Here is a 14,185-nt window from a genome sequence, read left to right as displayed (position 1 = left end):
TTATTTGAGTGCTCAGCCCTATATCTCATATGAAGGCAAGACTCTATCCACCTTGAGAGTGAAAAAAGAAAAATGACAAATTGAAATGTAAGGAGACACCATCAAGGATTTATAAACTGAAAAGACAGACAAGATGGTGGTGTAGATAAACAGTAGAGATGGAAATGACTGAAAAATATACAGAGGTATAAAAAGTGAGCGGGAAAGGGAAATCAAAAGTGAAATCAGAAAAGAAAGTGTCTTAAAGGCAAACAACGTTTTAGAAAGAGAAGAGGAATCCAAATCCTTTTTTTTAAATGATGAAAAAATGAATGAGTTGAAAACAGATGTATTGTCAGTGAGAAAAGAAGGCAGCCCAAGGCCTAGAAAGGAAGGGGTTCAACAGTGAGATGAAAGAAGGTATATAGGAATTTTTTAGGCCAAAATGTCTTTGATTCCTTTACAGAATGAATGCCTTATACATATTTTTGAATCTCTACATTTTGTAAGGAATTTATCTGTTAAGGTTATTCACATAACTGAGAAGAAAAATCTAGCCTGTGCTTGAGGAGTAGATATAATTCTCCCTGGCACCCACACAGACTTCTTGTCATTACCCCACTGCCCTGGGTTTGCTTTTGACCCAAAATGATAGTCTTGACCCATTGGCAGTTGTGTATTGGCACTGAATTTGATTACAGAAAAACCACACTTTCTTTTCTGAGAGAAGTTGTGAGGCAAGGAATGAGGAGTTAGGCATTTGCATTTAAAGGCTGACTGAACCAGCTAATTGCACTCAAGCTTTTGCATGTATCCTTAATTAATAAAACTGCTTAGGAATGTTGTGATTTTTTTTCCCCCTTAATGAAGATGCTGTTAAGTGAATTTGACCAGCTCTGAAAAATAAAAGCCAGAAAAGAAAAAAAGAAAAAAAAGAAGAGCGAATTAATGTAGAATGTACTAATTTCATCAAAACTATTATGACCAAATAAATTCAAACTTGGGTGACCTGGGGGACAACAAGTTGAACATGAACCAGGAGTATGACCTTGTGGTGATGAAAGTGAACCACATGCTAAGATATGAGGAGCATCCAAGAAAACTGGGTTTGCTTGGCCTGGGACAGCAAGGGCTAATGGTGGGATCTAATTTCTATCTGTTGCTACAGAAACAAAGAAAAAGTCATATTCCCTTCAGGTGACAATGGACAATGAAGGTAATTTTCAGCAAGGAAAATTCTGACTGGATATTCAGAAACATGTTTACTTCTGAGAGTGCTTCAGCATTTGAACAGTGCCCAAAGAAGCAATGGAATCCCCACATCTTGACCTCAGGGCAGAGCCCTGAATGACCTTCTTTAACTGTGAAATCTGTCCTGTTTTGAGCAGAAGGCTGGACTAAATGACCTGTAGAGGCCACTAACAGCACCAGTTAGCCAATGGAACTTCAAGGAAAAAAACCCCAACATTTTAAATGTAAAGGAAAAGTTAATTTTATGCATCTATGAAGTAAAGCAAAAAAGTTTTGAAGATTTTTTTTCACATAAAAGTAGAATGAAAATTTCTGATCCTTATTTTTCGTTTAAAAATTCTCACATAAAGTGCTTTAAAAAGTTAAAAGAGCATTACTTTTTATCTTCTTGACAAGCTTACAAGTGAGATTTCATTTTTTCTAGGATTATTTCTTAACATTTACAATTAATTTGCATCTTACTGATTTTTCTGTTCTTGTTATTTTAAAATCAAAACCCAGCACCTGAATGGCAAAAGAATATTATCAATTTTAATGGCAGTTAATTGGGATGATCTATTTATCAAAACAACAACCAAAATAAATCTTCTGAAATCCACATTTGCAAATAGAGGTTGAGATATCAATATAATTCTAAGTAAGGTCTACATCAATTTATTCATGCATCTTTGAAGTAAACCACAAAAGTTTAGAACTTTTTTTTCACATCAAAGTAAAACGGAAATTTTACTTTTTGCATTTTAAATTACTACAGGTTTCTTGAATTTATCACCAGACTAGAGTTTTCTCAGTGTTCATGTTTATATTGGAATTCTGGTCTCATCAGCATGATTTCTTGGATTTTTCAAAACTTTGTCAGTGAAGAGATTACAGTAGGCCACTATAAATCAAATATTTTAGTGAAATAATCATATAAAAATGTGACTGTTAGGTGTTTACTCACAGTGAATTTTGAAGTCCTTGTACTGTCTGTCTTCAATTGCTACCACGTACAAAGCAGCTCGGTCTGGAAACATTAGTCCTCCAGGTTTCTGTTGATGAATTGTGGGGAAATGGATCTCGTAATCTATTCACCTGACAAAGACATCACATTTTGAACTGCACATACAAAAAACAGACAAGTACCCCTTGCATGCCTTATTGTTTTCCTTCAGATTGTCACATCAGCTTTAATTTCAGCAACTCTTGCAGTCAGTAGCAAGGTCATTAGATAGTGTCTACATGAATTTCACCAGCAATAAATCAAAAGCAAAGCTCTTTCACTGGAATTGCCTGTCTTACTTTTTTCATTAAAGCCTAAGAAATGGCACAAGGAGAGGTAAATGTGTCTTGTTGAGTGTAGCAGAGGGAAGGCTTATAATCAGAAAATAAATGATGATTGGTCCAACAAGGAGTATGACATGCAGAGCACCTACCAGCCACTTGTCTCGTGCAAAGATGACTGTGTTTAACATTGACTCATAGAACAGACAGTAACCCATCCACTCGCTGATGATGATGTCTACTTTATCCACAGGTAATTCAACTTCTTCCACTTTACCTTTAAATATTGTGATTACTGAAAAAAGAATCCAAAGAAATATGTTTCACATAATAAAAATACCTGACTAAATTCCTTACTGGTGAATGTCAGGATAACCTTTTCAATATGATTCTCTTCTTGAATGACTGCAGATAAGGGGTGACTCCATGCAACCCAGTGGACTTTTTACTATTTTAAAACAACTTACAGTAAGTATAATAAACAGAAGTTTTAGTATCAGTATAAATGAAAACAAAACAAAACAAAAAAAAACCAACAAACCAAACCCCAAACCAAATAAAACCCATATATAAAAAATAACAGAAATACAGGCCTTACCTGGTTACCTGCATGGTCTCATTTTACATGACCTTTAGAATTTGGAAGATTTCTAGATCATTAACCAAGTAATGCAAAGAATCTACCTAGAATCCTTTAAATATGGTTATATATATATGTGATCTCATCACTGAGATACTAAAGACTTATGGAACTAGGACCTGCTTCTCATCTGCTTTTCAAACATATGTTGGATTCACAATGAGGAAACTAAGGCTTATTCCTTCCATGAATTATGGGGAGCTGACTAAGCTGAGAAAGCCAGATCTAGATTGATAGTACACAAACAAGAAAATTTGTTCAAACATGGTTCTCTCATGAAAAATCAATCATTTCATTCCTTTCTGCCTAATTATTGAATTTTACAACACACTGGCATTCTCACCCTGAATCTTCTATCTGGTTTAGACTTTCATAACTTTCCACAGTTATCTAAAGTGATTGCTGGAAAACATTGCTGTTGGGTATTTTGTCTCCAAATTAATTTCAAGGAAATTAAAAAGGTTGCTAGAAGTTTGAGGTAGTAAAATACCAGGTCCTCAGAGACACTATTACAACACAGCACATTACTGGCAATACTGTGTACTACTTAGAAGAGACTGAATATGCATTACAAAAGTAAATCAACAATCAATTAATAGAACTTGTTGATGCTAGAATAGATATTTTGCTTAAAGGAAAATTAAATGCTGATCCATATTTAGTTCAGCAGTAACAAGTAAGTTTGTTTTAGGACCACTACACAATTCACCAATCATTCTTGCATTTTAAAAATATTTTTCCTATTTACAAATGTATTCAAAATTCTTTAAACAAATAATTTTCAGCTTGTGTTTGCTATTTATATTGTTTGTTGCAGTGGGTAAAGTCTCATGGTTCTGGATTCTTCCTTGATAAGGTAACTGATGCACTTGAAATTCAGGAAGAAAGTGAGTAGAGAATATTTTACTTTCCATTACTAATTGATAAGATTACTGTATTACTCTTTAAAAATTGCAATTTTTAATGATGGTAATTTTTATTGATGAAAGTGTCCAACATTCAGTTTGAGGAAGATGAAGGTACTTTCATTTAGCTAGAACTAGGTTAGCTGTGTAAGAGTAGAAGTGTGGGTTGAGTGTTTTTTTAGAATTCAGCCCAGGGAAAATGAAGTTTTGTCTTTCCAAAATACACACAGTACTAGTATTACTCTAACCAGATGTGGCCACTTTATTTGCATGGAAAACTTCATCTAGTTCTCTTCTCCTTCCCATTTTTTAAACTCCTTCCTTTCACGATTAGTGGCTCAATAGTTCATCTGTTGTTATACTTAAGACTCTTCATGTCTATAATCTCCAGCCACGAGTTCTCTTTAGTTCTCTTTTCTCCCAAGAACTTTCACTGCCACAATTCTTCTGGAGTGAATTTTAGCACTGTTGACAGCTGCCAGAGTGACACACCTGCAGACTTTGAAGCCCTCTGTTTATACCTAGAACAGCCACAGTGTAAGCAGCAGCAGCAGCACAAGTTCTTCCCACCTCCCTTCACTTTGACGAAACATCTTCATAAGGCATCATGTGGGAACAGATTGTGCTGTCCCCAGCTGTATTGTATCTGTTCTGGAAACAGTGGGTTTTCTCTTGGTTCAGCCCCTTTGTTGACTCTGCATTTCTCTCAACAGTTAGGGGGAAAAAAATAAAAATTTCCATGAACAAGATCCTTTGGCTCAGTACCTGGTTGCATTAAAATAAAGTGAATGTGGGTCAGGGTAAAGTGTGTTAAGTGTAAACATCAGTTCAGCTGTGTAATTTGTTTATCTTGGAGACCAAACTGTGGTTGGACAGACTGCTGAAACTGTCAAGGCATGTCTCCTGCCAAAGGGGAGGGGTCTCAGCTTCTTCCTCCACAGTTTTCCCAAGGACTTGCTTCTTGGAGAAACAGGAGGAAGATGCAGAGATAAATACCCTCTGCAACCTCTGGAGCACACTATACCCTTCTTATTTGTTCTGACAATGGTCCTGCTACTGGAAATCCAGACATGAATTGATTTGTGGTATGCAGTTTGTGTAGCTATTTGATGAAAGGCCATCCTGGGAATATATGTGCTGTGCACCAAAGGTGCAGGATAACAAAGCTAAGGTCAACACCTCATTGTTTTAGTGCCTTATCCCTACTGTAAAGGAAAGTATTTTCTTATCCTTTGCTCCTTTTTCTGAACCAAAGGTTGCTTACACTGGCTGTCCTCTTATATCCCACATCACTGATTTTTATTTCATACCACACCACTTGAAAATGCATGCTGTACAATAAATCCTCCTCCCAAACAGCTCCATGTTAGTCAGAAGCTGGCAGTGACAACAATAAAAATCAGAGCAGATCTAAACCAGAACAGAAATGTATTCCTGCACGTGTGCCAGCACAGCACCAGCGCAGACACAGCTAAAACGGGGCAAATGATACATTCTAGCCATCTATGACCTGCACTGCTCTACAGCAGACACAAGTTCTTCACAAAGGGCACTTTTAAACAAGAACTGTCTCACAGCCTCAGTTTTAAAAAGCCTGATTTTTTTGGTTGTTATAAACATATCTTGTGTGCAGTGATTTGGAGGGGACTGAAGACAAGAAAAATGGAGCTTGTTGGAGACTATTTTTTGTTAAGAGTTTTCAGTAGGTTGGGGGTATTTTTAGTTTTTTTGGTTGGTTGTTTTTTGTTTTGTTTTTTTGTTTGTTTGTTTGTTTGTTTGTTTGTTTGTTTGTTTTTTAATTTAAGTGTTTCCACATCCCTGGAAATTTCAACAGCTTTCTTTTCAAGAAAAAAAAAAGTTTTCTATGATAATGTTATTCTCAGAATTGAACATTTTCATTTGTGTGTGTGTTCCAATACACATTTTTTTTTTTTTAAATACTTTTTTAAATTTGGAAGTCAGAAGGAACTCTTAGTGAAAAATCTGTATTGATATGGAATAATTTTTGCTTTGAACTTTATTTCAATTTGAATGTAAGCGTGTGTGTGTGTCAATTCTATTTAAGAGATAAAGTGGTCAAATGGCAGAATTAATTTGAAAGATTCAGCTCTAGTATGGGGCCTTCTGTCTGCTTTGATAAATCAAACTGCTTGCTGACGTGCCCTATTTGCTTCTGTGGTTTGGGAGCCTAGAAGTAAATGTTGCAGTAACTTCTCCCATGAGGAACTGTTGTAATGCCTAGAATAAGATGTTTACTTTTGTATTTACATAAGGAAATGATACAAAACTAACATTTACATATAAACCATACAACATAAATGAATCAGAAAAAGTGAAACAGTTATCTTCTCTTTCTCCTGAAGAAAATATTTTTATATAGGCCTTACTGTTGTCCAAGTGGTTGGCCTTGATAATTTTTTCTGAGTAGTCAGATATACTTGAGCATTCAATCTAGGAAAAAAAGAAAAAAAAAAAGAAGTAATAAGAAGTTAGGGATCTCACCTATATGAATAAACCCAAAATCTACTGAAGGCAGCAAAGTCTCTATAGAACATGTAACCATTGATACAGAGTAAATCAAGACTGTGGGCAGGACCATAATCAATGATATCTTAATATTTACACTGCAGTCTGTGTTTGAGTTAAACTGAGTCAGACAGAAAAGATTGTTTAAAAACTGTTGAAATGTGGAAAAAAGGGGTCCTAATTGTAAGATTAGGTAATTTATTAATCATATTATTTAATTTATTCCTGATACTTCAGAATATTGCCTCCTTCCCCAAAATAATCTGCTGAAGGGAATGAATTATCATGGTGCTACACTTCTTCACATATTTTAAAACAAAATACATTCAAACTTTGTGAATAATGTTAAAATTCAGACTATGGCAACACTGGTCTGTGTCAACAAGCAGTTGCTTTTCTCTGTGAAAAATCTACCATGTTTGGCAATGCAGACTATCAAAAAAGAATACAGATATTTTATGCATAAGAAATTACTGAAATTATTGTTTTTTCAAAAACATTCAGATCTGCATGTCTTTTCCTATGACCAGTCCCGTGCTTTTATAAGGAAAGGAATGACAAAATAACTTATAGTTTAAGATTTGCCCTTAAATTTGTTTAAATCTGAGTTCTAGCATAAAAGTCCATGCTTGCAATGACCTTTGATATCTTTTAGAGAAATACTGAATTCCATGAATCTCTCTGTTTTTTGTACCCTTTTAAAATCACAAAAGCCAACGTTGCTGATATTCACTCAATCATTTCCTAATTTACCTCTTCCAAATTTGCCATTAAACTGCCAGTAATACTTTGTCTCTAATCCTTGTGTCTCTAATTCCCCTTTGGAAATGTCAAATAAAATTATATTATCTCTAGTGAGGTGTTTTAAATGTCCAGTGAATACTATTTAACCTCTAAAAGCCAAACTGTGCTTGACCTTTGTGGTGGCACTCACAGATGGCAGAACAGCAGATGGAAGGACACACAAAGCCCTTATTCTTTTTATATAGCCAATGAAACAGCTAGACATAATAACAATCATAATATCAATCCCTGTCCCCATGGGAACATGAGCATTAATTCTACTTAGCTTGCCTGTGGATGGCCTGAATATAAATCGAAACTGGCACTGAGAAAGGACCACCAGAATGACAGTCCAGAGAGTCCAAGGATGAAATCCCTTGGGGAGAACTTTATCTTTGTTCTCCATCCAGCTACTTCTTCCCTTACTGTAAACTGTATAGACTATATGCTTTGTCTATACTTATAGACATTTTAACATATTCAGTTTTCCTGAGTATATTCACATTTGTCTGTCATTTTTAATTCCATTGCCCATTCTTTCTGCTTGTTTTGGATGATTTTTAAATAAAGCATAGGTATGTAGGTGTTTAGAGGTGGCTTTCCAACCTTTCTAAAGAAAAAGATGCAAAGAAATAAAAAGTTCTATTTCAGGAATGACTAGGAGTTTCCACAAATCAGCTTAATTCTCAAAGAAACAAAAGAAAAACACGACACTCAGATGTTCCAGGAAGGAATACATATTTCAGAAAATAAACTTGCTTTAGGGTGGCAAAAGCTGTTCATCTCTGTTTTGACTTGGACTCCATACTGTGGTACAATTTAATTTCAAAAAGCAACTAATTTCTGAAAAATACAATACTGAATTATTTATGTGAAGAAATAGGAAAAAAATTCAATATTCTTAGGTTTGTCCTGAGTTCTCTCTCAAGACAGTGATCTGCTCAAATCTGTCCAATTTCACAAAGCATCTGGATTTTACAAAAACTGTGTGTTCTAATAAAATATGTCTGTACCTGGGTTTGCAATCATAGAATTTTAGAATGGTTTGGGTTGGAAGGGACTTCAAAGATTATCTAGTTCCAACTCCCCTGCCATGGGCAGGGACACCTTCCACTAGACCAGGTTGCTCAAAGCCCCGTCCAACCTGACCTTGAAAACTTCCAATGGTGGGGCATCCACAACTTCTCTGGGCAACCTGTTCCAGTGTGTCATCAACCTCCTCATAAAAGATTTCTTCCTTATATCTGATCTAAATCTACCCCTTTTCAGTTTAAAACCATTTTCCCATGTCCTATCACTATAGGTCCTGGTAAAAAGTCTTTCTCCACCTTTCTTATAAGTCCCCTTTATATAGTGAAAGGCTGCAATAAGGTCTCTGCAGAGCCTTCTCTTCTCCAGGTCGAACAACCACAACTCTCAGCTTTTCTTCAAAGGAGAGGTTTTCCAGCCCTCTGATCATTTTTTGTGGCCTTCCTCTGGATCTGCTATAACTGGTCCACATCCTTCTTGTACTGGGAACCCCAGAGCTGGATGCAGTACTCCAGGTGGAGTCTCACCAGAATGGAGTAGAGGGAGAGTACTGCCTTTGTCAGTCTGCTGGCCACACTTCCGTGCAGCTCTGGATACAATTGGCTTTCTGACCTGTAAGCATGCCCTTCTGGTTCATACTCAATTTTCCATCCACCTGCATCCCCAAATCCTTCTCTGCAGGGCTGCTCTCAATCAGTTCATTACCCAGTCTGTATTGACATTGGGGATTGCCCTGATTCAACTGAAGGGCCTTACAATTGTCCTTGTTGAATTCATGAGGTTCACACTGGTCCACTTCTCAAGCCTTTCAAGGTCCCTCTGGATGGCATCCTTTCCCACAAGCTTATCAACTGCACCACTCAACTTTGTGTCATCTGCAAACCTGCTAAGGGTGAACTCAATCCCACTATGTCATTAATGAAGATATTAAATAGTAGTGGTCCCAGTACAGACCTTTGAGTTTCTTCAGTTATATCTAGTTCTGTGTGTGTATATTCATCTCTACTTTCACTTTACTTAGTCTTCAATCTAACGCTGCAAATGTCTCCTCTTTTACTGGGGTCTTTTTCCGAAACAGTCACCACATTCCCAGATTTCCTTTTCCCCTGGGTTGTGTCCTTATCACCACCTTTGTATCCAAATCAACTAACAACTGACACATGCCTTCATTTTATGTATCTGTTTAATTCCTTCTTACCTACACTGTCTTGCTTGTCTGAAAATACCACAGAATTCAGATAGTTCTACTGCAGTGATTGTCCTGAATTTTGTATGACTAAATGTAGCAGATGAACCAAAGTTTCAAGGGATAATTGAATGCATTTTTCTGTCCCTCACTCACCCCTCCCAAGCACTAACAGCCACAGGCCAATCCTACCTCTACATGTCTTACAACAGCTCTCCAGTTAGATGAACATCATTGCACAATCTACTGTTATCCTCCCATTTTGGTTAGGGGTCAGAGCACATGAAGAAAGAAGAAAAACTGAGCAGGCTGTTTTATTCAGCTTGTAGAAGAGATGCCCAAATCCAATAGCTATCTTCAACTATCTAAAAAGGGCTTGCAAAGGAAACAAAGTCAAACTCTTCTCTGAAGGGTACAGTGATAGGACAAAAGTCAGAAATCACAAGATGCAACAAAGGAAATTCCTGCTTATTGTAGAACTGGAATAGGTACTGAGAGAGGATTCAGAGTCTCCATCCTGGGAGATTTTCCCAATTGGACTGGACAAGGCCTTCAGCTACTTGATATAGCTTTAAACGTAAATCTGATTTGAGCAGGAGGCTGGATTAGGTACTTCAGAGGTCTTCTAAACTAAATCTTTCTATGCAGCAGTGATTCTACAATTTACACCTCTTGAAGACCCAGAGATAATACTAGCAGTTGGCTGAGGCAAGGAATAAGTTCCAACAGTAGGAGGGGATAAGAAGAACCAGACAGGGTAGTGGATTAATTTGAACCTGAAGAAGAGAAAGAGTGAGAAAGGGGAGAGTGATTTCAGTGACACTGCATTCAAAAAACCAACAACTTGTATTTGTCAACAGTTTCCATATCATGCTATTTGAAAAATCATGTCTAACTGTAGAGAAGGAACTGGAACATCACAGCTCTAGGTAGTAACTCATGGCAAAGGTTTGTTTTTTTAAAGGAACACTCAAGTTTCCATTGGCACTCTGTCTTAGTTTGGGCTGAAATAGAGTTAATATTCCTTTTCAAGGACTAGATGAGTGCTGTGTTTTGGATTTAGCTTTGGGTTTGGTATGAGAAGAATGCTGACAGCACACTGATGTTTTCAGCTGCTACCGAGACTTCAAGGACTCTCCGACTCCCCATGTTCTGCCCGTGTGCAAGGGCACAGGGAGCAGGGAGGGAGCACGGACAGAGCACCAGACCCTAACTGGCCAATGAAATATTCCATATCATGGAACGTCATGCTCACTATATAGAGGAGGGGTGGTTGGGAAGGTTCTCTCTCTCGCTTCCGGAATTGCGATTGTGGGATCTTGGTATCTCGGGGTCGCTGGCCGGGAACGGGCTGGATATTGGTCAACGGGTGGTGAGCAATTACGCTGTACATTGCCTGGTTATATATTTCTTTTTGTTTTCCCCTATCATCATCATTGTTCTCATTTTATTGCCATTATTAAACTGTTCTTATCTCAGCCTGCGAGTCTACCTTCACCCCTCTAATTCCCTCCCCCATTCCCAGGTGGGGAGGGGGAAGGTAAGGCAACCAGCTGCGGGGGTTGGTTGCCGACCAGGCCCAAACCACAACACACTCTTTGCCAATAGGACCACAAAATCTGAATTTTACTGTAAGATTGCCACTGCCAGATCTCTGAAATATCTGCTTTTCCAACACAAATACAATTCTGCGGCTTCGTGAGGTAGCTTATGTGACAAGAAGGGTGAGACTCTTAGGCTGTAGCAGAGGAGTTTCACACCTAAGTGAGTTACTTTGAGAGCTGTTTCCTGGATAGCACATCCCTCAGCTTCAGTGCTTAACAGTCCATGGGTGAGCTGACGCTGGTGTGCCACTAAGCTTTTTAAATGCCTGAGATACAGCCTCAACTGTAAAGAAGTCCAAAGCAAAAAAAGCCTGCAACAACAAACGTGCAAAAGTACTTTCTTTTACTGGGTGAAATTTTCTGCCAATGAGCTGGTTCACTGTAGAATCAGATAAGCACCAGTGCCAGCATAAGGGAGGGAGGAAGACCAGATGGCCATGGATCTGGGAGATAGGAAGGTGGGAGCACAGCATCATCATTTTTTATATACTTTTATAGCACTTCAACATCCTTGTGTGAGACCTGCATTCCTGAATCAGAGAAGGCTACATGTTTATTCTCCCTGAGGCTTTGAGATAATAAATCATGTACTTGGTTTATAAGAAACACATCCTAGCTACCAATTCTGTACATTAAGCCTCATGCTTAAACTCCAAAACTTTTGCCAGCACCTTCTGATTTCAGTTATCTATATTTCCATGCTCTAGTCTGATACTCAGATAAGGAACTCAGAATTAACACTGGATTTTGAAAATATAGGCCTGAGAATTGAACAGGAGTCCTTGCATTTCATGTATCATTACCAGTAATGAAGATGTACAATTTAGATACTCAGTGACATCAGTGTCTTCAAATGCACAGATGTAGCCAACTAAGTTTTAGCAAACAATTTTGTTTAAAAAGTACACAGAGCAATAGAATCTAGTTCCTCTTTTCTATGTTGTGTTGTGTCTGAAGGGCAAACAGAAGTCCGAAGCAAAAAGAAATTGTATTTGTCATTTTAATGTCGGTACAAGTAACTCTGAATATACTTAAGAAGTAAATGAGTTGTAACATACAGGGAAAGGTGTATTAAAGAAATTTGTTTCCAAGACTACAAAGTTGCAATCTTGGAATAATTCAGAATTTAAAAAACCAAGATAGTTCCGTTGACCCCTCTGAGTAGGAGTGAATCCCTGTAAGATTCTTTTCCAGCCAAGAAGAAATGTGGATGTATACCAGACCACCAAAGATTCCATATAAGACATTGTATCTCAATTTGGAAAAGGCACACTACTGCAAGTAATGGAAGGCAACAGAACTCCACTGAAGTCACTGTAAATCAAGACATACAAGAGCTTGGAGAGAAGAATTTCAAACCAGGACAAGAAAGAAAAGGTAAATTATCAAGACAAATTCTCAGGCAAAATCCACAAACTCAAAATATGAGTTTTCTTACCCCATACACTTTCTTGGCTCCTGCCTTTGCAGCAAACATGGAGAGGATTCCTGTGCCACTTCCAACATCAAGGACAATCTTATCTTTAAAAACATGTTTATTGTGATACATTGAGTTTCTATAGGTTAATGTACGTACTTCATCCTTTAACATTTCCTGTGATGAAAAAAACAGCATTGTGTTATTATTTATTAAGCAATAAGTATATTACTTATAAGTGCTTATATACATTCGACACTGCTGCTAAATGCATTCCCTTATTATAATTTAAGCATTATTAACACACAACCTGAAGAGTTTTTCCAGTACTTTGGGGTGCACACATCAAAGAAACTGTAAAATGCTAGCTACTTAGAATTAAATTACTAAGAAGAAGCATGATGTGCTTTGTACAATTTTATTTCTCTAAATATTACTTCACTGTTAAAATTGACAACCAGAATGTAATCTAGCCACAGCACTGCTTCGAGCATAGACAGAAGCCATACAGAAAACCAGGCTTTCCTTTTCTCCTATACTATACATAGCTTAGAGCCTCCATGGAGAGACTTTCTGAGGTTCCTCTTTGAACAGAAGAGAAATAATTCCACAAACCATTATAAGACAGCAGTCTTGACAGATTTGCCAAAAGTCATGCAGGAAGTCCATAGCAGAGTTTACAGATACTTTGCTGTATGGTATTCCCTTACTGTTCTTCTGTTTACTCATTTATTTAACCAGATTCCAGAAGTTATTTAATGTATAACTTAGACCACTATCTCACTATTTTAAATTGTCATTGTTAGGTGCTGATTTTTGCTTCACCTATAGCACCAGTACATGCATTTCATTCCATTGACCCCTTGCTCACAAGTGTACATGTATCAGTCAAACTATATCAATAAGGAGCAGTGAGGTCAAGATCCACGTGCCATTTTTAAGAGAAGAGTAGGCCACTCAATACACACTTTAATTTTCTCAAAATGCTTCTGTTAGGTCTAGAAGGCTGAACTCTTGCTTATACTACTGCCATCATTTCATAGTTTAAGCAAGTTGGCAAATGAGTTTTTGAATTTCAGGCTAAAAAGAATCAGTTCACTGCCCAGCAGTCTAAAGCACTAGTGCACTGGGTTATTACATGTATCAGTTGCTCACTTACCTGTCTTGGCAGAAGGCTGTTTGTACTCAAGAACTATAGATGAATAAAAGGCTATTTTTATCATCATAAGGCATGGTTTGGTATCAGGCAAAGAAAGATGCAGAAGAACAGTCCAACAACACTGGAAAGGTGATGGAGCTCACCCTCATGGAAACTCTTTCCAAACATATTAAGGACAAGAAGGTGATTAGGCGTGTTCAGCATGGATTTGGACATGACTGACCATGTGATAGCTCTCTATGGTAAAATAATGGGCTCTGTGGATGAGGAAAAAGGGGTGGATGCTTGTTTATCTTGATTCTGACAAGACTTTCAACACTCTTTCTCATAACATTCTCACTGAAAAACTGATGAAGTATGGACTACATAAACGGACAGTGAAGTGGATTGTATACTGACTGAACTGCTCTCAAACTGTTGTGATCAGCAGCAAAAAGCCCATC

General features: G+C 37.4%; 1 protein-coding gene across 1 annotated transcript in view; it reads right to left on the bottom strand.

Annotated features, from left to right (window-relative positions):
• Positions 1-14,185, bottom strand: part of PRMT8 (protein arginine methyltransferase 8) — an 83,375-nt gene that overhangs the window by 20,225 nt on the left and 48,965 nt on the right. Inside the window, exons 3-6 of the mRNA XM_032985884.1 lie at positions 12,605-12,760; positions 6,426-6,489; positions 2,646-2,788; positions 2,174-2,261 (exon numbers count right to left, since the gene is read on the bottom strand). Coding sequence (XP_032841775.1) covers positions 2,174-2,261; positions 2,646-2,788; positions 6,426-6,489; positions 12,605-12,760 — 451 coding nt within the window. The remainder of the gene's footprint in view (positions 1-2,173; positions 2,262-2,645; positions 2,789-6,425; positions 6,490-12,604; positions 12,761-14,185) is intronic.

The sequence above is a fragment of the Tyto alba genome, unplaced genomic scaffold (assembly GCF_018691265.1).
Source record: "Tyto alba isolate M040663 unplaced genomic scaffold, T.alba_DEE_v4.0 Super-Scaffold_21, whole genome shotgun sequence".
In the NCBI taxonomy this organism is placed as follows: Eukaryota; Metazoa; Chordata; class Aves; order Strigiformes; family Tytonidae; genus Tyto; species Tyto alba.
The sequence above is the reverse complement of the archived record's forward strand: the minus strand, read 5'-3'. Positions and strand labels throughout refer to the sequence as shown.